The 24,057-nt window shown below is 42.9% G+C and overlaps 2 protein-coding genes across 2 annotated transcripts in view; both read right to left on the bottom strand.

The window, feature by feature from the left end:
- Positions 1-24,057, bottom strand: part of ZFAND3 (zinc finger AN1-type containing 3) — a 250,970-nt gene that overhangs the window by 53,445 nt on the left and 173,468 nt on the right. Inside the window, exon 5 of the mRNA XM_084623757.1 lies at positions 5,079-5,144. Within this exon, the coding sequence (XP_084479883.1) occupies positions 5,079-5,144 (66 nt within the window). The remainder of the gene's footprint in view (positions 1-5,078; positions 5,145-24,057) is intronic.
- Positions 13,558-15,242, bottom strand: LOC311518687 (uncharacterized protein). The gene is made up of 2 exons (XM_084624686.1): positions 14,645-15,242; positions 13,558-14,056 (listed from the first exon to the last, which is right to left on the bottom strand). Exons 1-2 carry the CDS (start codon positions 15,051-15,053, stop codon positions 13,902-13,904), a joined length of 564 nt encoding a protein of 187 aa, XP_084480812.1. The 5' UTR covers positions 15,054-15,242; the 3' UTR covers positions 13,558-13,901.

Genomic DNA, 24,057 nt, shown 5'->3' with positions numbered 1-24,057 from the left:
AAGAGAGGAATGCCAGAATGTTCTGACTTGCTACCATGTGTTTTCATTTCTAAATGTTAACAAAATTTGTTAGTCTCTAAGGTGCCACAAGTACTCCTTTTCTTTTTGCGGAATAAAGACTAACATGGCTGCTACTCTGAAACATTTCTAAATGTTTTTCATAGCCCAGGAACAAACAGTGTGAGCAACTAGTACCTGAAGTATCAGGCTGCTGGCAAACGTCTTTTCAGGATCCTCTAGTTTGAAGGCTAATTTCAATGGTATTATATTTCCTCTGTGGCTTTTCTGAAGAGATCACCAGTCATAAAGGTTTATGAGATTTCAATGGAGGTGAATGATGGAAGATCAGAAAAAAGGCTTTTTTTTCTGGATATTGTTAAGTATCAGGTGTTTACATGCTCTTTAAAAGCTTTGCAGTAAAAGCCACAGTTTGTTTCCATAACTCAGGGCTTCTCTTCATGAATACTTAGTTTGCAGTGAGCTAGGGTGTAAACGTACCCCTCAGTATCCTGCCATTGACTAAAAGTTCCCTAGTGCATTTTGATCTTTCCCACTTTGAAATGGGAGTAGATCAAAGCGCACTAGGGAACTTTTAGTGTGTGGCAACAGTTACCACATGGACACTTAGCACATGGCAGACATGTGAGGGGTAGATTTACACCCCAGCTTACCATGAACTAAATGTTTGTGTACATAAGCTCTCACGCAGTGACAGCTGCTGTTTGCACATTAGCACCATTGTTGGGAATCATTTTACCTACTAGTACAATATAGGTTAAGATACAACTCATCTCTTTGGGACTTCAACTACACTGGTTAGGAATCCAGTCCAGACAGTGCATCATTTAGTCTAGAAGAGGATTCAGATGAAATGGTCAGCCACAAAATGTGGGTAGCAGTTCTGAAATCAGTTTACTTGCAGGTCAAAATTAAGCAAGAATATGCTTATAGTGATGCTGAAACAACATCCTAAAATTGCAGCAGTAGGCCCTTAAAACTGTTTACATGCCGATTACAGTATTTACAATTAGGATCTTAATCTACAATAATCATAAAAGGGTTTTCAAAATGCTCTTAGATACCAGTTTCCGAAACTAATGCAAACGTATACGTGCAGCAAACGTCAGACCACCTTCTGGCAACAGAGGAAACTGATCTGTCTATCCAGATAGATATGGGAGTATGGAACAGATAATACAACTCATCTCAGAAATAGGCAGCAAGATGAGGCAGTAAAAACCCATCAACATACATCATTCGATCATGGTACAGTGTCATCTTCCAGCCTCTATTAGCCCTCACTGCATCAGTGCAAGTCCCAGACACTTTATCCTGTTTATAATTGCTGATGAGCAGTAATAAGGCCTCCATGCCTCAGCTCCCGTCCGTTCCACTTCAGCGCCCACCTATTAGGTAATAACTTTTATTTACAGCCTTGCTTGATGCGCTGTTTTATTAGTATAGCCAAGAACTGAGCCGGGTAAAAAAGTGTCTCTAATGGGCACTATAATTGCCAGGGCTGGGAGATTTATAATGCAGCTCTGTGGCTGTTCTAGCATCCTATTCCTTCTGGTGAGAAGGCTCTAGGAAGGTTGGATTGCTAACACAGTGCCCTCCAACAGTCAAACACTAAAGAGCACCTTAAAGAGCACCTCAAAAGGTCAATTGGAACAACAAAAACCTCTCAAAGTTGTTTTTATAATAAAAAAATCCGTCACTAACCTTTTTTATATTGTTAGCTCAGACACTTTACCACTGCAGAGCAATAGAATATCTAATTAATGGTAGACCAGAGCTTTTTGTCCTTACTAGACGTGTAAGGGATGATAAAAAGTGATCATAAAAAGGAAGTTTCAGCCACAGCCAAAGCCAAGGAGCCATTCATTTGACTGGTATTTCCATACTGTCTGTGCTAGCAGTTCCCAAAAGGTTGTCATCTCAGGCAATATGGGCTCAATCCTGCAAGGGGCTGAGCATTTTGGCACTGATCTAGCAAAACACTTAAGCACATGCCTAAATTTAAAGATCAGTGTTAAAGGCTCAGCACCTCGTAGGATTGAGCCCCAAACAAGGAGAAGCATACAGCATACTCCTAAAACTGAAACTCTGGACCATAAAAGTACCACCTGACATGCAAAATAAAGTTCTGATATGTTAGCACCAAGACAAAATTACAAATGACGTGCACACATATCTTTATATGACATGAAAATCCTTCGTTTCCATGACCTCCCATGAGAAGTGGAGTAAGGCACAACTATATGGATAAACTCTGTGGATTGTTTGTATCATTATTGCAACTGATCTGTTTCTACTGCACTCTCTTTTTCAAGCACAATTAAGAATTAGCAGAGTGCATTCAAGGAGTTTCACTGACCTTTCCAGAAAATCTCTAAATTGTATGAAAATGCTTTAAAATCCAGCTGTTATGATTTACATATTCAGTCTTAGCGTCATATAGCAGAAGAGCAATAAAATCCTTTTATGCTATTTAATACTGTACTTTCATGACAAAGGCACGAGTATAAATGGAGTAAGGATGCCAACCTGAGTTAAAAAAGCTTTACTGCAATAATGTCAGCCATTAATCTGGACATGAATTCTAACCAATAAAAGACAAATTAAGATACATAAAAAACCACTCAGCAGGCCAGAGCCCAACATCTTTTCTACAACGTTCTCACACGTCTGGCTCTTCAAAACCTTTAAGGCCTCGCCCCAGCTAGTCATTCTTAGACTTTTCATTCTTTTCTATCATAATCCTTGTCCTTTGGACACACTTCAGAATATAAATACTTTTACAACCAGACCATCAATTCTGACAAAGGGAGAAAAACACTATTTGGTGTCATAATGTGACTTTTTGTCAGAGGGCTGCTCCAGAATCCAAGCTGACAAGTGCACAGGGTAAAAACTATTCTTTTAAAAAACACTTTTTCCTTGTCTTGACAGATTTATTGTTTTGATCTTTCTTCAATGGTTACACTAAATGCTAATAAAATGTGAAAGGTTTATGTCTTCCTTAATATTCTCCTGATGGGAGCCAGCATATTACATAAGTAGGTCAAATTTCTAATTTTCTCTCTCAAATACTGATACTGCAGACCTAAGGGAAAACCTACACTGGGGTGGGGGAGAGAGATGCAGATGAACTCACACCAAAACATTCTTCTTTAAAGCTCAGACCTCAGGAAACGCAGGATTCTTACAAAAGGAAGTATTTATGCAAAGTGTAGTATATACAGTTTTTATCCACTGAACTAACCAACTTCCTAGGAACAAGCACACAAATTGAAATGTGGCTACAGTTATCTTGAGTATAATATGCAACATTCACCTCCAGTAGCCTTATCAGCCCACCTCTCAATCCCAGCTCAGTTTAAGACTTTATATACATATAGTAAACCTCTTTGTAACCCACACTACTATTAAATATTTTTATTTAACTGGATTCCGAAACACTGCCCCAGAAAACAGCCATTTCTTCTTCAAGCACCACTGAGAAAATTTGATTGAAATGTAAGTTTTGAAAAAAGTAATTTTAACAAAACTTAGAATTTTTTTTTTAATTATTACAACTGGTGCTTTAAAAAAAAAATTCTACATTTCCTGTATTACTTGCACCCAAAAAGAATTGCTTGCAAGCTAGACCTTCCCACATTGTGCAAGAACTTGAGAACTTTAAACTTGAATTGACTAGCTTATTTCCACTGTCAGACCTAGGAGAAATGCTAAAAGTAAGCAAAACATAAATAGTGACAAAAATGTGAAATTTAAAATACTGGCATTTTTGTGGGTAATTATGATTTTTTTCTTTAGAAAGTAACCTTTTAACTCCTTCAGTAGAGTGAAAGACTACAACTGAATCACATAGACCCTGACCAGTGAATGGAAAGCATTTTCAAAAAGAGGCTTGGGGAAAATAAGAAAACTACAAACAATGCAAAACAAATCTGCTTTACTCAATTGGCTATTATACTAAAGGAGAGACTGGTAACCCAAACAGCAAGTTCTCTTTGCATTTTTGTTGATAGCTTCTAAAACAACATTGCATATGATAAATATACCAGAATAAAGGGACCAAAAATCTCTCTAGATTACTAGCATAGACTTGGAATAAGAAAGCTACTGGGAAAAACATCTTAATGTTTAATGGGACATTTCTCAACATGTCTAATAGTTCCATCTGCCTTAATCTAATCTAAGGAGATATTGCTTCTCCCATATGGCATGCCAAACTGTAATCTTGCCATTATGCTAATTATGATCACATTTTTAATATTCACATAGTGCTTTTCCACTATCATTTTCAAGACCATCTATCCAGAAAGTTATTTAACCACCCTTCAATCTAAATTTTAGTTAAATATTACAGCAGCTACCGTATGAAGGAAAACATATGCAGTTGAGCTTAGTTTGTGTAGAGACAGAGGCAAAGGGATAAAGAGGCAAACTTACTTTCTTGTTTAGAAGCATCTAAATGGGACAGAAACATCTTGGTCTTTTATGACTGGAAGAGGGGGATGACGTAAGAAAAAAAGGCAATAGTAGAAGTGTCCTGTTTTAGCTTTTGACAAACTGAGAAACGTTTCCTGCAAGAGTCACAGCAGAAGAAGAATGCCCTAATTCCTGAAAGAGAGGGAGTCCTTAACTATGCTCAGGAATAGCCCCCATTCAGCCATCAGTACTGTAATATTGGTGCTTACTCCTAAATATAGAGACAACGGCATGGAAGGGTTTGCAACAACTGATCTGAATCAGGTTTACCCCCCGTCTCAACTGATGCAAACATCAGTTCCTCCTTGTATGTACTGTGAGGTCAATTAGGAAGGGTGCAACCAACTCTGCTCTGTTCTTTCAAAGTGGGACTGTCATAGGTTCCATCTAAATTCGATTAAAGCAACAAGATTACTTTTGTATTTTTCTATGGTTATATCATGTTAATGATTTAGCTGTTACTCTCAACAGCAGGTCACCAAGGTTTATTTTCCACGGCTATTCTCCTGGTATATGTACTACACTCACTTGTAATTGTACAACTACATATTATGCAAAGCCGAATAGAAAGCAAAACTTACCAGAGTCACAGGATCTTTTGGTTGGTGTACCTAACGAGACATGAGGTGTACCTGTGCATGGCCCGCCTGGAAAAGGAGAATAAAGTCAGTCCCAAAACACATTACTTCTCAGCATTTGCCATCTTCTTACAGATAAACCAAATCAGAGTTATGTCTAGGGATGTACAGATACTGAAACATACACATGTCCTGGGAATTTATGGGTGTTGAGAGTCCAGTATTCATTGAGCTCTTTGTCCTCCACCCCTTCCTTCCCATTAATATCTGAATATGACTTACAGTTAAATATTAGGATGACACTTTTTTTATATGCTGTAAACATTTTGTAAGAAATATCTTTAGAGAAATACACTGGCAAAGGTGATTCTACATTCCAACAGAGCTGGGATCTCCTATGGTTAATCCACAAAAAGACCTTGGGGTGAAATCCTGGCTCCCCTGAAGTCAGTCAATAGGAGGTTTGCATTATATTTCTATAGCGCTTTACATCCCACAAGGGCTTTACAAGCAGGTTATGTAAATGGATGCAAGATCATAGACTTAATGAGTTGAACCTACTTTCACCAGGCCTAGATTTTGTCCCATTTCTAAAAATCACTTCTCCCACCATGGGAACGTACTTTTTTTTGGATGGAATGCAATACTATTGAACAGCATACAGCAAAACTACACAATAGTTTAGGATGGGAAGAGAGAACAGCATATCCAGCTGAAACTGCTGGAAGAAGTTATACAGACATAATATTGACAAAAATGGAAGAAGTGTCATGGGATCATTAATCACCACAAGTGGTCAAAAGTTTGGTTTTACGTATAATCTCAACACAAACATATACTACATTACCTTTGTGGACAAATTTTATTTTCAGGTTCTGGACTCTTGCCCACTCATCTGGTATTTGTTTGGTGGTAAATTGCTTTTAGGTTTCCTACCATATTTCAACACTCATCATCATGGAAGAGCTCTCCAGAGATCTTGTTAAACTAACAACCCAATTCAGTATATTTACTGTGTTGCCGTAAAGCACAAATAAAATCATATAGCTGAGTCAAGACAAATTGACAGAAAGCATAACTGACAGTAATAATACATTGTAGCTTGGATAATTGGATGATATTACATACCTAGAACCTGAAACTAAGTCTGGTCTAGTAGACTTTGGCAATGGAAATACCAACAATTCAGTTTAAAGCAAGGGGTTAGTATAAGCCTGACCCCAAGTATTGGGATGTGCTGTTAACTGGGCTTATGTCTATGCTGCCAGGCAGTTTGGACTACAGAGGTATGAACTGCCATGTACACCGAAGTCCTGCACTATAATGGCCCTGTGTGGACATGAAGTAAAAGGTTTAGTTCACATTTAATGTATTCATCTTCAAATAGCACTACATTAATGCAAACTAAGAACCCTTTTGTTCGCGCCTGCAGCATCCAAATGGGAGTTATAGTGCAGCACTTTGGTGTGCAATGCTATTCACATACTTGTAGTCCAAACTGTTGAGCAGAGTACAGAAGTCCTCAGTTGTTACTAGTCATCCAATATTTGTGTGTCCTGAAATCAGCACTGTTGCTAGAACAAACTGTAGTCTTCCCTTTTCAAACCATTTCAAATCTGGACTGGTAAAAGTGACCAACGATGGAAACTAATTGTACCTTTTTGCTTCTTTATGTTTTATAAAAAGGCAGCCTGAATTTTTCTCATGTTATAATTGCACCTGTTTTTACTACAGAAATGTCAGATTTTGCTTGCCAACTCTGTTTATATTGCAAAAACTCATGGGATTATAGCTTTATAAAAGGTGACAGAAACATGGCTAACTGAGAGAGGAAGGCATTTTTAGTCAGACCACCTACAATTCTGCTTGTTGTGTTTGAACATCTGTTTAACTCAAGCTTCTGAAAAAAACACTGAGGATCAAAGCTCTCAAAAGATTTTGAGATTTCAGAACCCAGCCTCTCATACGAGGGAAGAAGTAGATCCCACTTGAGTTCCCTGGCCCTTCAAGGTGTCCTCAAGCCGACCTGTGGAAACTAGTTCAACAGCACAATTTTTATTCCCCCTTGACAGGTCACCTTTAAAGTGATTTCAAGGTAAATCAAAATGTAAATCTAACAAGACACTGTCAAGTTCAAATCATTTAAGAATTCAGCTTCTTTACTTGTGTTAGACTTTGTTAGAATATTAAAAATGAAAATGTTAAGAGGTCAGATAATTTACACTATTAATGCTATTGTCCAAGATGCCAAGTAATGCACTAGTGTTTTGGAAAAAGGGGATGAAAGAATCCCCAAACAGACCTGATAACCATTTGAAGAGCCTTTTACAAGCTGACTCAAACACTAGTACAAAGTTGCAACATTTTGGATATTTATATTGCAAAGGAATTTTTAGAACAAATACCAAAAAAACTTGCTATTGGAAATATACAAAACCTTCAATTTTAGGTCTATTTGACTTGTCAGTGTCCATTTTAAAGAGCCGGTGCACATCCATTGTTTACATGTAAACAACAACATGGAACAGTGTGCAGTTCTAGTGATGTAATTCCATGCAAGTGTGCTTTGGTTTCGAGTGAAATACCTTTTTCATTAAAAAATGTCATTTAGTTACATTCTTTCAATTTTCATAGAAAGAAAAATTGATTTTCTACAGTGATGGAGCCTTTGAGATCAAGATTATTGTACAGTAAAATATTTACACCAGGTAGGGCTTTCAGCACCCAGGCAAATAGAGGATTTTTTACTTGCCATTTTTAAAGCAGAATAAATTGCAACTATTTCTCATTCTTTTACATTTGCTGGAGTGCAATAGGAGTTTGTTTATTGCCTCATTAGATATTATGTTCAGATAGGTCTGATTTTTTGTATTGCATAGTAGTAGGGCTTCAACAACTAGTAACTTGGGATTTGCATGCAAATACACCAGAGTGCCTCATAACCGATGAAGTCTGCATGCCCTTTGCAGCACTTTCTTCTACAGCTGTTTTTTGTTCCACCATTAAAAGTAGTCATGCATAATTGTGTACGGTGGGCTCGAATCTGCAATTCTATGGGGAAACCATGATGCTGAATCCATTGTAATACTGACAACTAACTCAGAGATCTTTATACTATTTGAAACAGGCAGTGTATTTTTCACTGGGCTGAAATTAGTACAGTTTGTGTAGGAAACTGAAGTTAAATGACTATCCTCACTTAACCACTACAACAAGTAGGTTTACGTTAACATGTCCCTCTAAGTATCAGAATCTTAGTACCTGGAATCAGTGCTTGGTGTGTTTAACTATGGGTCACAAAATGCTTATTCAGTAGATGCACTTTGCACATGAAACACTCTAGTTGTCCAATTCTTAGCATAATCCAAATGACTGGAAGCTATTAATAGCTCTCCCTTTAAATGAAGCAGGCCCAGGGCCCTATGCCAGACCAGGTGCTCTAGTTTGGCCAGTTAAGAGGGCAGAGCAGTACCTGGGGCTAGAAAGGATCAGGGAGAATCAGGGAGGTGGGAAGTTCCTGAAGGAAGCTGTCAGAGGTTCCTGGGGCAAGGCTGAAAGCAGGAGAGGGGGTTTGCTGGCGGACCTCCTCAAGCCAGAGAGCTGAAGGCAGGACAGCAGCAGAGGGAATTGCCTGCTGACTTCCAAGCTGGATCCAGAGGCCTGAAAAAGGCTGAAGCCAGGAGATCTGCAGAGGGGTTTGCCAGTTGACCTCCCAAAGAGCAGCAGAAGAGCCTCCTTGTTGGTCTTTCTGAGAGGAGAGGTTAACAGAGCAAGGGGAGTGATGGATGCTGCCTGGTGAAGATCAGGGGGAGCAGGGGGGTTGCTTCTGGGAAGACCAAGGTTGCACTCCAGCTGGAAGGACTGGGGTGGCTGAAGAGCCAAGCTATGATGGAAGACACCAGAGCATGGTATGTGCTACATCGGCAGACTAGATGTCATGGGATTTTAAGGATCACATGACTGGAAATAATAAAAGGACTTTGTTTGGGGACTTTTGTTATGCATTTTTGTCACTATATGTTTTTGTAACAAACTGGCCCCGAGGAGGAGTATTATGGAGGCAAGAAAATCTATTATGGAGCCATTAGGGGCCCCAAGTTGGGAAGTAGCATGGTAATCCTAGCGTTAGGGCACCCAGCTGCAAGCGGGTACTTGGGGGTAAGGGGGAATCATTTATAAAAATCATGAGGCTAGCTGAGAAGTCATAAGATTTTAAAGAATTTGTGATCTTTTTATGTGCCTTCTAGGGTTTTTTGTTTGTTTGTTTTTTAAACAAAAGCTGAGCTTCCCTTGTAATATGACTCCAGGAGCTGCGGCTTCAAATATTGCAAGACTCACTATGAAGACAAAAGAGTTGACAATGTCATTGGGTTTGCACAGTCCAGCACTCAAAATAAAGGGAGGGCAACTACAGAAGAGAAGCACTTTGTAACCTTGAAAACACTGAAGTACATACATATACACACAAGATCTTGTTAATACGTTTGCAATGCCTGGCTATTGTTGGCTCCTGGTGTCACTAGCCCACTGTGGCTAATGTTAACATAGTGCACTACAGACATCAATTAGGAAAAATGAATTGTGAAGCAGTCAGTCAGCTAAAAATGGTCTGTAGGTCAATAATCAAACATTTCTCTACCAGCTTCTGTTGTAACTCTATAAAATATTAATAAAAACATAAAAAATAGTTAACTTACCTATTTCTTTTGCAGATTTATTACACCTTCAATATTCTCTCTTAATTAGCATGACATTTACATAACAATATAATTAATTTCTATCCACAGGCACAGTGGACTAATTAGAAATGCATAATCCCTTTTAAATACCTTGTCAATTTCACTCCATCATATTCTGGTGGCTGATTTACCTTTGCATAACTAAACATACTAGTATGTCAAAATACTACCCTCAGACAAACAATTTTACCTCAATATTAAAAATAAAGATTAAAAAATCCACTAATGTAAAATATCTAGTGACTAAGGCACTTGCTAGAATGTCTTTTAAAGTGGATCTATCAGATACAAAAGTTTGTATTTTTCTTGTTTGTCAACATTAATTTAATACTCTAATGTTACAAGCACGTACAATAACTTCCTCACCAGAATAATTTTATTTAAAATTAGAGATCCTGACAAATTTAAATATATCAAATTTAAATATATCAAAGGAGATTATTATGTGTTATTTGTTAAGTGATGACAATGTGCTATCTCAGGGGAAAGAGAGACTACTCTTGGTACCGTAATAACTGTAGTTAGAATAGATGGACAGCACAGATCCCCACTTTTGGGAGCATATACATTCTTGACACCTTAGTCAGAAGCCTCTGGAAAGTAGTTCTGTTGGGGCTACTACATACATGTTCCACTTTTCATATAGCTGAACAATAGCTCATTTTTATGAGGAGCAGAAGCCTTGACCCATACTAGGTCCTTTCCCCATTTATTCAGAACCCATTATATAGACTCCAAAGAAGTTTGTGGGGAGTGGGAAATCTGGCTAAGTAACTACTCTTTCTGCCATTACAGGAGGCACAGTGTTTGAACCCAGAATACTTTTCAATCTGATGTGCTGACTCAGTCCCAGGGATTTCTCAGAATGGTTTTCCTGGTCTACCAACCAGCAGGGGAGATACGCAGTGGATTGAAACCAGCCTGACTACACAATGGCATAGAGCCTAATAATAAAGTAATACATTTTTAAAAAATTTAGGAACTATGGGTATGTCTACACTACGGAATAAGGTCGAATTTATAGAAGTCGGTTTTTTAGAAATCGGTTTTATATATTCGAGTGTGCGTGTCCCCACAGAAAATGCTCTAAGTGCATTAACTCGGCGGAGTGCTTCCACAGTACCGAGGCTAGAGTCGACTTCCAGAGCGTTGCACTGTGGATAGCTATCCCACAGTTTCCGCTGCCCATTGGAATTCTGGGTTGAGATCCCAATGCCTGATGGGGCTAAAACATTGTCACAGGTGGTTCTGGGTACATATCGTCAGGCCCCCGTTCCCTCCTCCCTCCGTGAAAGCAAGGGCAGACAATTGTTTCGCGCCTTTTTTCCTGAGTTACCTGTGCAGACGCCATACCACAACAAGCATGGAGCCCGCTCAGGTAACCGTCACCGTATGTCTCCTGGGTGCTGGCAGACGCGGTACAGCATTGCTACACAGTAGCAGCAACCCATTGCCTTCTGGCAGCAGACGGTGCAGTACGACTGGTAGCCGTTCTCGTCGTGTCCGAGGTGCTCCTGGCCACGTCGGCCGGGAGCGCCTGGGCAGACATGGGCGCAGGGACTAAATTTGGAGTGACTTGACCAGGTCATTCTCTTTAGTCCTGCAGTCAGTCCTATTGAATCGTCTTATGGTGAGCAGGCAGGCGATACGGATTGCTAGCAATCGTACTGTACCATCTTCTGCCGGGCAGGCAAGAGATGAGGATGGCTAGCAGTCATACTGTACCATCTTCTACCGAGCAGCCATGAGATGTGGATGGCATGCAGTCCTTCTGCACCGTCTGCTGCCAGCCAAAGATGTAAAAGATAGATGGAGTGGATCAAAACAAGAAATAGACCAGATTTGTTTTGTACTCATTTGCTTCCCCCCCTCCCCCGTCTAGGGGACTCATTCCTCTAGGTCACACTGCAGTCACTCACAGAGAAGGTGCAGCGAGGTAAATCTAGCCATGTATCAATCAGAGGCCAGGCTAACCTCCTTGTTCCAATAAGAACAATAACTTAGGTGCACCATTTCTTATTGGAACCCTCCGTGAAGTCCTGCCTGAAATACTCCTTGATGTACAGGCACCCCCTTTGTTGATTTTAGCTCCCTGAAGCCAACCCTGTAAGCCGTGTCGTCAGGCGCCCCTCCCTCCGTCAGAGCAACGGCAGACAATCGTTCTGCGCCTTTTTTCTGTGCGGACGCCATACCAAGGCAAGCATGGAGGCCGCTCAGCTCACTTTGGCAATTAGGAGCACATTAAACACCACACACATTATCCAGCAGTATATGCAGCACCAGAACCTGGCAAAGCGATACCGGGCGAGGAGACGACGTCAGCGCGGTCACGTGAGTGATCAGGACATGGACACAGATTTCTCTGAAAGCATGGGCCCTGCCAATGCATGCATCATGGTGCTAATGGGGCAGGTTCATGCTGTGGAACGCTGATTCTGGGCTCGGGAAACAGGCACAGACTGGTGGGACCGCATAGTGTTGCAGGTCTGGGATGATTCCCAGTGGCTGCGAAACTTTCGCATGCGTAAGGGCACTTCCATGGAACTTTGTGACTTGCTTTCCCCTGCCCTGCGGTGCATGAATACCAAGATGAGAGCAGCCCTCACAGTTGAGAAGCGAGTGGCGATAGCCCTGTGGAAGCTTGCAACGCCAGACAGCTACCGGTCAGTTGGGAATCAATTTGGAGTGGGCAAATCTACTGTAGGGGCTGCTGTGATCCAAGTAGCCCACGCAATCAAAGATCGCTGATATCAAGGGTAGTGACCCTGGGAAATGTGCAGGTCATAGTGGAGGGCTTTGCTGCAATGGGATTCCCTAACTGTGGTGGGGCCATAGACAGAACCCATATCCCTATCTTGGCACCGGAGCACCAAGCCGCTGAGTACATAAACCGCAAGGGGTACTTTTCAATAGTGCTGCAAGCTCTGGTGGATCACAAGGGACGTTTCACCAACATCAACGTGGGATGGCCAGGAAAGGTACATGACGCTCGCATCTTCAGGAACTCTGGTCTGTTTCAAAAGCTGCAGGAAGGGACTTTATTCCCAGACCAGAAAATAACTGTTGGGGATGTTGAAATGCCTATATGTATCCTTGGGGACCCAGCCTACCCCTTAATGCCATGGCTCATGAAGCCGTACACAGGCAGTAGTCAGGAGCTCTTCAACTACAGGCTGAGCAAGTGCAGAACAGTGGTAGAATGTGCATTTGGACGTTTAAAGGCGCGCTGGCGCAATTTACTGACTCGCTTAGACCTCAGCGAAATCAATATTCCCACTGTTATTACTGCTTGCTGTGTGCTCCACAATATCTGTGAGAGTAAGGGGGAGAAGTTTATGGCGGGGTGGGAGGTTGAGGCAAATCACCTGGCTGCTGGTTACGCGCAGCCAGACACCAGGGCGATTAGAAGAGCACAGGAGGGTGCAGTGCGCATCAGAGAAGCTTTGAAAACCAGTTTCATGACTGGCCAGGCTACGGTGTGAAAGTTCTGTTTGTTTCTCCTTGATGAAACCCCCCGCCCCTTGGTTCACTCTACTTCCCTGTAAGCTAACCACCCTCCCCTCCTCCCTTCAATCACCGCTTGCAGAGGCAATAAAGTCATTGTTGCTTCACATTCATGCATTCATCACACAAATAGGGGGATGACTACCAAGGTAGCCCAGGAGGGGTGGTGGAGGAGGGAAGGAAAATGCCACACAGCACTTTAAAAGTTTACAACTTTAAAATTTATTGAATGACAGCCTTCTTTTTTTTGGGCAATCCTCTGTGGTGGAGTGGCTGGTTGGCCGGAGGCCCCCCCACCGCGTTCTTGGGCGTCTGGGTGTGGAGGCTATGGAACTTGGGGAGGAGGGCGGTTGGTTACACAGGGGCTGTAGTGGCAGTCTGTGCTCCAGCTGCCTTTGCTGCAGCTCAACCATACACTGGAGCATACTGGTTTGGTCCTCCAGCAGCCTCAGCATTGAATCCTGCCTCTTCTCATCACGCTGCCGCCACATTTGAGCTTCAGCCCTGTCTTCAGCCCGCCACTTACTCTCTTCAGCTCGCCACCTCTCCTCCCAGTCATTTTGTGCTTTCCTGCACTCTGACATTATTTGCCTCCATGCATTCGTCTGTGCTCTGTCAGTGTGGGAGGACAGCATGAGCTCGGAGAACATTTCATCTCGAGTGCGTTTTTTTTTTTCTTTCTAAGCTTCACTAGCCTCTGGGAAGGAGAAGATCCTGTGATCATTGAAACACATGCAGCTGGTGGAGAAAAAAAAAGGGACAGCGGTATTTAAAAAGACACATTTTATAAAACAGTGGCTACACTCTTTCAGGGTAAACCTTGCTGTTAACATTACATACATAGCACGTGTGCTTTCATTACAAGGTCGCATTTTGCCTCCCCCCACCGCATGGCTACCCCCTCAACCCTCCCCCCTCCCTGTGGCTAACAGCGGGGAACATTTCTGTTTAGCCACAGGCAAACAGCCCAGCAGGAATGGGCTCCTCTGAGTGTCCCCTGAAGAAAAGCACTCTATTTCAACCAGGTGACCATGAATTATATCTCACTCTCCTGAGGATAACACAGAGAAATAAAGAACGGATGTTGTTTGAACACCAGCGAACATACACTGCAATGCTTTGTTGTACAATGATTCCCGAGTACATGTTACTGGCCTGGGGTGGTAAAGTGTCCTACCATGAAGGACGCAATAAGGCTGCCCTTCCCAGAAACCTTTTGCAAAGGCTTTGGGAGTACATCCAGGAGAGCCGTGAATGCCAGGGCAAAGTAATCCTTTCACATGCTTGCTTTTAAACCATGTATAGTATTTTAAAAGGTACACTCACCGGAGGTCCCTTCTCCGCCTGCTGGGTCCAGGAGGCAGCCTTGGGTGGGTTTGGGGTGTACTGGCTCCAGGTCCAGGGTGAGAAACAGTTCCTGGCTGTCGGGAAAACCGGTTTCTCCACTTGCTTGCTGTGAGCTATCTACAACCTCCTCCTCCTCCTCCTCATCTTCTTCGTCCCCAAAACCTGCTTCCATATTGCCTGCATCTCTATTGAAGGAGTCAAACAACACAGCTGGGGTAGTGGTGGCTGAACCCCCTAAAATGGCATGCAGCTCATCATAGAAGCGGCATGTTTGGGGCTCTGACCCGGAGCGGCCGTTCGCCTCTCTGGTTTTCTGGTAGGCTTGCCTCAGCTCCTTCAGTTTCACGCGGCACTGCTTCGGGTCCCTGTTATGGCCTCTGTTCTTCATGCCCTGGGAGATTTTAACAAAGGTTTTGACATTTCAAAAACTGGAACGGAGTTCTGATAGCATGGATTCCTCTCCCCATACAGCGATCAGATTCCGTACCTCCCGTTCGGTCCATGCTGGAGCTCTTTTGCGATTCTGGGACTCCATCATGGTCACCTCTGCTGATGAGCTCTGCATGGTCACCTGCAGCTTGCCACGCTGGCCAAACAGGAAATGAGATTCAAAAGTTCGCGGTTCTTTTCCTGTCTACCTGGCCAGTGCATCTGAGTTGAGAGTGCTGTGCAGAGCGGTCACAATGGAGCACTCTGGGATAGCTCCTGGAGGCCAATACCGTCGAATTGTGTCCACAGTACCCCAAATTCGAGCCGGCAAGGCCGATTTAAGCGCTAATCCACTTGTCAGGGGTGGAGTAAGGAAATCGATTTTAAGAGCCCTTTAAGTTGAAATAAAGGGCTTCATCGTGTGGACGGGTGCAGGTTTACATCAATTTAATGCTGCTAAATTCGACCTAAAGTCCTAGTGTAGACTAGGGCTATGAATAGATTCAAAGCATGCTAACTAAAATAGTGAACACACATGACCATGAAGTGAAAAGGATACAGGAGAACAAAGTTTCCATTTCCCCTGTTCACAGTGCTCTAAAAGGGCAGTGTACATCTGAACCTTGGTCTGACCTTTCACTGCTGGAAGGGAGCTAGCATCCCAGAAAGTTCCTACTTAGATGCTGAAAGCATGTGCACTCCCTGGAGAGGGTATCTAGCAATCTAAGGAGTGTTGGATTTCTTGGGATATTCGTATAGTAAATAGGGATTTTGTGAAGCTGTAGGAAATATATTGAGGGTATTGCATTACTGGGAAGACCAGTGCTTTGGAAACTTGCCAAAACCACGAATCTAGTTGTGCATTTCCTAATCAGTAGAGATGTACCTAATTTATCTGTGTAAGCAAGTTTGAAAAGATTCATCGATTAGTGGAACAAATACATAAAAAGATATAAACTAGAGGGAATCCAAATTTGGGCAAGTTTAGCCTGCAGAGATAGCACTGTCTTTCTGCAGGAAAACATTCAGAGTTGTGAGAACTGTGTGCGTGCTGCCGAATGAGTAAGCTGCACAGTAATTTGGGGTATGTCTACAATGCACCTAGGAGTGAGTGCCTCTCAGGCAGACAGACGTCGTGATCCAAGCTGCAGCTTGGGCTCTCAAGCCCACCCAAGTTGACCCCCTAGGCTTAACAGCCTGAGTCACAACATCCATACAGCTATTTTTAGTGCAGTGCTCAAGCCCTCCTAGCACGAGTTTATCTGCCCAGGCTGAGACACACACTCCCATCTGCAGTGAAGACATATCTTTAGGTTACACCCCTATTAAGCATAGATAAAAGGGTTAGATATGAATATTTTAGCGGAGTCTAATGAGTTAGCCCTAATTCACCTTGGTGGATTTTTCTTTATATGAAAGTCTTCAAAGAGAAAGTCTTTGCTGCTGCTATCTGGTAGACCTATTTAGTGCTTGTAGCAAGGTGTTCTGCAGGGCTGGCCTTAGGGAAAATGGCATCCTGGGCAAATTTGTATTTCAGTGCCCCTGGCCCCCATTGCCTACCGCTCGAGTCCACTTTCCTATGAAGAAGTGGTGAACTAGGTAATGAACTTACACTGGCCATGCTTCTGACCCATGCAAGATGGTACAGTTCTGGGGTGCAAGACTGGGGAGCTGAGGGAATTGGCTGGAGCCTATCGTTGGTTCATGAGCGGCTGGGAAACCATTCATGTAGCACAGTTGGGTGTATCCCTGCCTGTGGATGTCTGTGTACGTGCAGTGCCTATCAGAGGCTTGTAGCTTGACATCAGCATCACAGTTGATACCCCAGGTTAATGGTTTTTGGAGAGCTCAGCAGTCCCACAGTCCAGGGTGCACCCTGGGAACCATGTCACAACTTCGCTACTTCAGAGGTCTAATGTAATGTTTGCAAGGTGCTTTTGAGAACTGCAATTTAAAAACTGCATTATTAAAAGCCATAGATTAGTATTAGATTTAGGTTGCTTTATTCACACTTTCATACAAATGTGTTTCAGTTTCAGCTTTCTTGGGCCCTTCAGTCTAATGAATGAGGACACAATGTACTGCCAAATCTGCACTGCAAAATTTGCATAAATCTGAGGAAACAACAGTCGTAGAATTTTGCTGGTTTTAATTAGGCTTAAAAATTAACATGTCACTGACATAAAAAGGAATTAATTTCATAGTCCTATGTGCCATCTCCTCAGCCCATCTACATACTTAAGGCATAAAGCAACAGTCCATATGATATGTTAAGACGACAGACCTACAAACTCTCTTTAAATGGAACTTGGATTCCAGGGATAAAAGTAGAACCCATGGAAGATCCTACTGCCATAATTTGCACAAGGCAGGTTTGGACTGCCCATAGACAGAGCAAAGGCAAGGCCTGATGTGTACATTACACTCACTTGCTTCTAATTTCTAGTTCCATTTGTTCTGCATTGAGTCCCAAAACCAGGAGCCTAACTCAACTCTCATTTTTCTAAAAAAGATTTTTTAACCTACTCTCCCATAATTCCATCAGTTTTCAATTTTGAGAGTATATGGGTTATACAGGCAGATGCTATTTATTCTCAAATTAAGAGGGGAAAAATGGATTGTGCTAAAATTAGAAGAAAATTTGCTACCATCTAAAGGTGAAAGATTGAATGGTGTTTAACTTTTACATTTTAAAGATGTGCTAGACACTGAGCATGCGTGCATCCATTTTAAAATGTGCACTAAAGAATCATCCCCTAACTAAAACTGTTCCAGCTCTCTCACAATCATTTAGTTCAGTCAAAAAGCCTGAGAACAGTTGGGGCTTACAATGTGCCAACAGACTACAGCACTGACAAACATTAACCAGAGAAGTATATTCTAGAGCAGAGGTGGGCAAACTACAGCCCGCGGGACCGTCCTGGCCGGGGAGGCTAGCCCCCAGCCCCTGCCCTGCTATTCCCCTGCAGCCGCATGGGCAGCGCTCTGGGCGGCGCGCTCCTGCAGTGCAGAGCGTCAGCGTGTCTAGCTCTGGCCAGGCAGCGCGGCTGCCAGACATGCTGCTCTGAGCAGCATGGTAAGGGGTTGGGGGATTGGGTAAGGGGCGGGGGTCAGTCAGTGGACAGGGAGCAGGGGGCGGTTGGATGAGGCAGAGGTTCTGGGGCGGGGCAGGGGGGCTTATATGGGGAGGGTTGGATTGGGGGGGCTTGAGGAGGGCAGGAAGTGGGAGGGGGCGGGGGCCAGGCTGTTTGGGGAGGCACAGCCTTCCCTACCCGGCCCTCCATATAGTTTCGTACCCTGATGTGGCCCTTGGGCCAAAAAGTTTGCCCACCCCTGTTTGAGAGTCAAGGGCTCTCTAATGAGAATACCTTAGGCCAGGGATTCTCAAACTTCATCGCACCGCAATCCCCTTCTGACAACAAAAAAATACTACACAACCTTGGAGGGAGGACCAACGCCTGAGGCCTGCGACCCAGGATGGAGGGCCAAAGCCCCACTGCCCTGTGGGCGGGGGGCGAGGGGGGAGCGCAAAACTGAAGCCCAAGGGCTTCCACCCCAGGCAGGGGGCCTGTAACCTAAGCCCCACGGCTTTGGCCCCAGGTGGTGGGGCTCGGGCCTCAGCAAGTCTAAGCCAGCCCTGGTGACCCCACTAAAATGGGGTTGTGACCCACTTTGGAGTCCCGACCCACAGTTTGAGAACTGCTGCCTTAGGCCAATTCCCAGATGTGTAAACTTAGGTATCAGCATGTGGGCTGATAACAGTCAATCGTGTGTGTTCACAGGGAAAACTTCATATAGTGTATCTTATGGCCACTGTTTTATTTGCATCGTTTGTCAATTATGAGTGGGAATGCAATTAATTACAGTATTAACCATGTTGTCATATGACAGGCCGTTGTTGCAATCCAGCACAATTTTAATAGTTGCTGCATTCCTTGCAGAGAAAAGGCTAGAAATTTGCTTTGGGAGAAGTCGTCAGATTTGTGGATTTGCAATTTTATACTACAAAGTAGGGTAAAATTCTTTCCCACAATCACCTTTCAGAAATCAATCTGTTCTTGATTGCTTGACTGAGAAGTAGTGCCGGGGGCGGATTTAAGGTCTATATTTGTTTACACAGTTGACAAATTACAGAAGTATATACAAATTAACATATTTGTCTCTCTGTACTCTTCATATATTGCTCAAAATATTTGACTGAAAATTCTTCAGGGCAAAGACCATAGACAAGATTTGCAATACTGACTGGTGTTTGTGTGTGCCCAATTAGAGACACTGTAAAGGCCTCCAATTTTAGGAAAGTGATGAGCACCTGCTCCCTCGAAATCCAGCCCCTTTCAAGTGTCTCGAATTGGACATCCAGAAATGCAAGCACCCAAAAATCTCTGGCCACTTTTGAAATTCATGGCCGATGTTTACATCTATGTGTACAGACCAAGTAGTACAACAGTAATATAAATAATTTTTAACAGTAAACAGTGGAAAGTTGTCATGTCTGACTCAGTTTAGCAATTTTGACTTACTCAAGCAAAAGGCAAAAACCTGAAGCAATTACAAATTATTCGGAACCTTGGTTTTGTCTGGTGTTATCAGAGAGAAGACGCTCAGAAAAGGATGTGTTTCAGAGTAGCAGCTGTGTTAGTCTGTATCTGCAAAAAGAACAGGAGTACTTTTGGCACCTTAGAGACTAACAAATTTATTTGAGCATAAGCTTTCATGAGCTACAGCTCACTTCATCGGAGGCATACTGTGGAAAATACAGTGAGGAGATTTATATACACAGAGAACATGAAACAATGGGTGTTACCATACACATTGTAAGGAGAGTGATCAGGTAAGGTGAGGTATTACCAGCAGGAGAGACAAGAACATGTGAGGAACAGTAGGGAGGGAAAATAAACATGGGGAAATAGTTTTACTTTGTAATGACACATCCACTCCCAGTCTTTATTCAAGGCTAATGTAATGGTGTCCAGTTTGCAAATTAATTCCAATTCAGCAGTCTCTTGTTGGAGTCTGTTTTTGAAGTCTTTTTGTTGAAGAATTGCCACTTTTAGGTCTGTAATCGAGTGACCAAAGAGATTGAAGTGTTCTCTGAATGGTTTTTGAATATTATAATTCTTGATGTCTGTTTTGTGTCCATTTATTCTTTTACGTAGAGACTGTCCAGATTGGCCAATGTACATGGCAGAGGGGCATTGCTGGCATATGATGGCATATATCACATTGGTCGATGTGCAGGTGAACGAGCCTCTGATAGGGTGGCTGATGTGATTAGGCCCTATGATGGTGTCCCCTGAATAGATATGTGGACATGGTTGGCAACGGGCTTTGTTGCAAGGATAGGTTCCTGGGTTAGTGGTTCTGTTGTGTGGTGTGTGGTTGCTGGTGAGTATTTGCTTCAGGTTGGGGGGCTGTCTGTAAGCAAGGACTGGCCTGTCTCCCAAGATCTGTGAGAGTGATGGGTCATCCTTCAGGATAGGTTGTAGATCCTTGATGATGCGTTGGAGAGGTTTTAGTTGGGGGCTGAAGGTGATGGACAGTGGCGTTCTGTTATTTAATTTGTTCGGCCTGTCCTGTAGTAGGTAACTTCTGGGTACTCTTCTGGCTCTGTCAATCTGTTTTTTCACTTCAGCAGGTGGGTACTGTAGTTGTAAGAACGCTTGATAGAGATCTTGTAGGTGTTTGTCTCTGTCTGAGGGGTTGGAGCAAATACAGTTGTATCGTAGAGCTTGGCTGTAGACAATGGATCGTGTGGTGTGGTCTGGGTGAAAGGTGGAGGCATGTAGGTAGGCATAGCAGTCAGTAGGTTTCTGGTATAGGGTGGTATTTATGTGACCATCGCTTATTAGCACTGTAGTGTCCAGGAAGCGGATCTCTTGTGTGGACTGGTCCAGGCTGAGGTTGATGGTGGGATGGAAATTGTTGAAATCATGGTGGAATTCCTCAAGGGCTTCTTTTCCATGGGTCCAGGTGATGAAGATGTTATCAATGTAGCGCAAGTAGAGCAGGGGCATTAGGGGACAAGAGCTGAGGAAGCGTTGTTCTAAGTCAGCCATAAAAATGTTGGCATACTGTGGGGCCATGCAGGTACCCATAGCAGTGCCACTGATTTGAAGGTATACATTGTCCCCAAATGTGAAATAGTTATGGGTGAGGACAAAGTCACAAAGTTCAGCCACCATGACATTATCGGGGATACTGTTCCTGACGGCTTGTAGTCCATCTTTGTGTGGAATGTTGGTGTAGAGGGCTTCTACATCCATAGTGGCCAGCATGGTGTTTTCAGGAAGATCATCGATGGATTGTAGTTTCCTCAGGAAGTCAGTGGTGTCTCGAAGATAGCTGGGAGTGCTGGTAGCGTAGGGCCTGAGGAGGGAGTCTACATAGCCAGACAATCCTGCTGTCAGGGTGCCAATGCCTGAGACGATGGGGCGTCCAGGATTTCCAGGTTTATGGATCTTGGGTAGCAGATAGAATTCCCCTGCTCGGGGGTCCAGGGGTACGTCTGTGCGGATTTGTTCTTGTGCTTTTTCAGGGAGTTCTTGAGCAAATGCTATAATTTCTTTTGGTAACCCTCAGTGGGATCAGAGGGTAATGGCTTGTAGAAAGTGGTGTTGGAGAGCTGCCTAGCAGCCTCTTGTTCATATTCCGACCTATTCATGACGACAACAGCACCTCCTTTGTCAGCCTTTTTGATTATGATGTCAGAGTTGTTTCTGAGGCTGTGGATGGCATTGTATTCTGCACGGCTGAGGTTATGGGGCAAGTGTGTCCACATATCTATTCAGGGGACACCATCATAGGGCCTAATCACATCAGCCACCCTATCAGAGGCTCGTTCACCTGCACATTTACCAATGTAATATATGCCATCATGTGCCAGCAATGCCCCTCTGCCATATACATTGGCCAAACTGGACAGTCTCTATGTAAAAGAATAAATGGACACAAAACAGACGTCAAGAACTATGACATTCAAAAACCATCCAGAGAACACTTCTATCTCTTTGGTCGCTCTATTACAGACCTAAAAGTGGCAATTCTTCAACAAAAAAACTTCAAAAACAGACTCCAACAAGAGACTGCTGAATCAGAATTAATTTGCAAACTGGCAACAATTAACTTAGGCTTGAATAAAGACTGGGAGAGGATGGGTCATTACACAAAGTAAAACTATTTCCCCTTGTTTATTCCTCCTCCCCGCCGCTGTTCCTCAGACATTCCTGTCAACTGCTGGAAATGGCCCTCCTTGATTATCACTACAAATGGTCGCCCCCGCCCCCCCCGCCCCCACTCTCCTGCTGGTAATAGCTCACCTTACCTGATCACTCTCCTTACAGTGTGTATGGTAACACCCATTGTTTCATATTCTCTATGTATATAAATCTCCCCACTGTATTTTCCACTGAATGCATCCGATGAAGTGAGTTGTAGCTCATGAAAGCTTATGCTCAGATAAATTTGTTAGTCTCTAAGGTGCCACAAGTCCTCCTTTTCTTTTTGCAGAGAAGGATGTGTGTATCTGTGTGCATTCTTCACACAGACATCCTGAAAGACCTGGAAAGACTGGGATGCAAGTCTCATTGGGAGCATGGAAATAAAGAAAATAGTCATTGTTTTTCAAGCACAGTAGGCATGCATTGCATTTTATAAAACAGTGGTTAGGCAAGTCCCGACACTAAGAATCTCAATCTAAACATCCAACTGTTGCATTGGGAGAACAGGCAAAAACAATACACCTCACCCTTCTGATAAAGCTCTCTGATAGAGAGCCTTGGCCTTCAGCTACAGTACATGAAACCCAAATATATTTAAATTCCCTGGAATATTTTTACACTTACCAAGGCTGCTTCACTACTTCCAGCACAGTCAAAAATGCTTAGTCTAAGAGTAACATCACTAGCATGAGTACTACACAGAAAACTTTTATTTTATGAGTCATGAAATCAAATAGTCAAAAGTGGCCAGTGACTTTGGGTGTACAGCTTGACACAACTAGGGCCAGATTTTTGATGTGCTGAGGAACCACTAAGAACTACGAATGCTCAGCACCTCTGAAAATTGGACCAAGGCGTCTAAAGTTGGGCACATAAAAATTGAGGCACAGTCACTGGCCACCACTGAAACTTCTGGCCTAAACCTTTAACAATTGTTCTGCATCTACACTTCCACATCAGAGGCATATGTATCTGGTAGAAAGTCTATTTGCATATCTTAATTAAAAAGCATCTTAAGCATTGGAATATAATGCATTTAATTGTTCTAGAAACAAAAGCAATCCCTCTCTTCCCTCTCTGATTACGGTATTTGCAATTCAAGGCCAGGAAGAAGTTAAGCACATAATTAAAATAAAACCACATCATTTGAAACTAAGAACTACTGAAATATCAAACCTGATCCAGCTGCCAAAGTCAGTTTTTCACACTGACATTTTTCCTGTCTTATTACAAGTTAGAGTTAGCTTTCAGCCTGCATAGTGTCAGCTTTAGCTCCACCTGTACAGAAAAAGTAAAACAATATGACAGCCCCAAAGGAGGAGATGAAGGGCTGAAATTAAGTGAAATTGTTCCATATCTAGTGTGACCTTTTCTTTACCAAAATACAGAGAACCATACCTTAAGCAGATTTTTAGATTGTGTTTAGGGGGAAAAAAGCCTCCTTCAGTGCTCCCCTCCCCCGAGATTAACTTCAGATAGCCACCTGCTAAGAAGCCTAGCTAGTCATCTCCAGAGCGACAGACAAATCCTATGCTAGTGCTGGCCAAGTAATGTTAGGGCAGCCTAAACAAAGGATGGAAAGGGGGATAAAACAGAAGTATCCAGATTTAGAAGAACTGATCTACATAGTTTTTATTGACTTAACTATATCTGTTTATAAACAGATATAGTTAAATCTATGCAACCCCTAATGCAGTCAAAGTTTATGCTGCTATCAAAGTGCTTATATCTGTATAGCCTATT

This window comes from Lepidochelys olivacea (genome assembly GCF_965140295.1).
Source record: "Lepidochelys olivacea isolate rLepOli2 genome assembly, chromosome: 3".
Taxonomy (NCBI): Eukaryota; Metazoa; Chordata; order Testudines; family Cheloniidae; genus Lepidochelys; species Lepidochelys olivacea.
The sequence above is the reverse complement of the archived record's forward strand: the minus strand, read 5'-3'. Positions and strand labels throughout refer to the sequence as shown.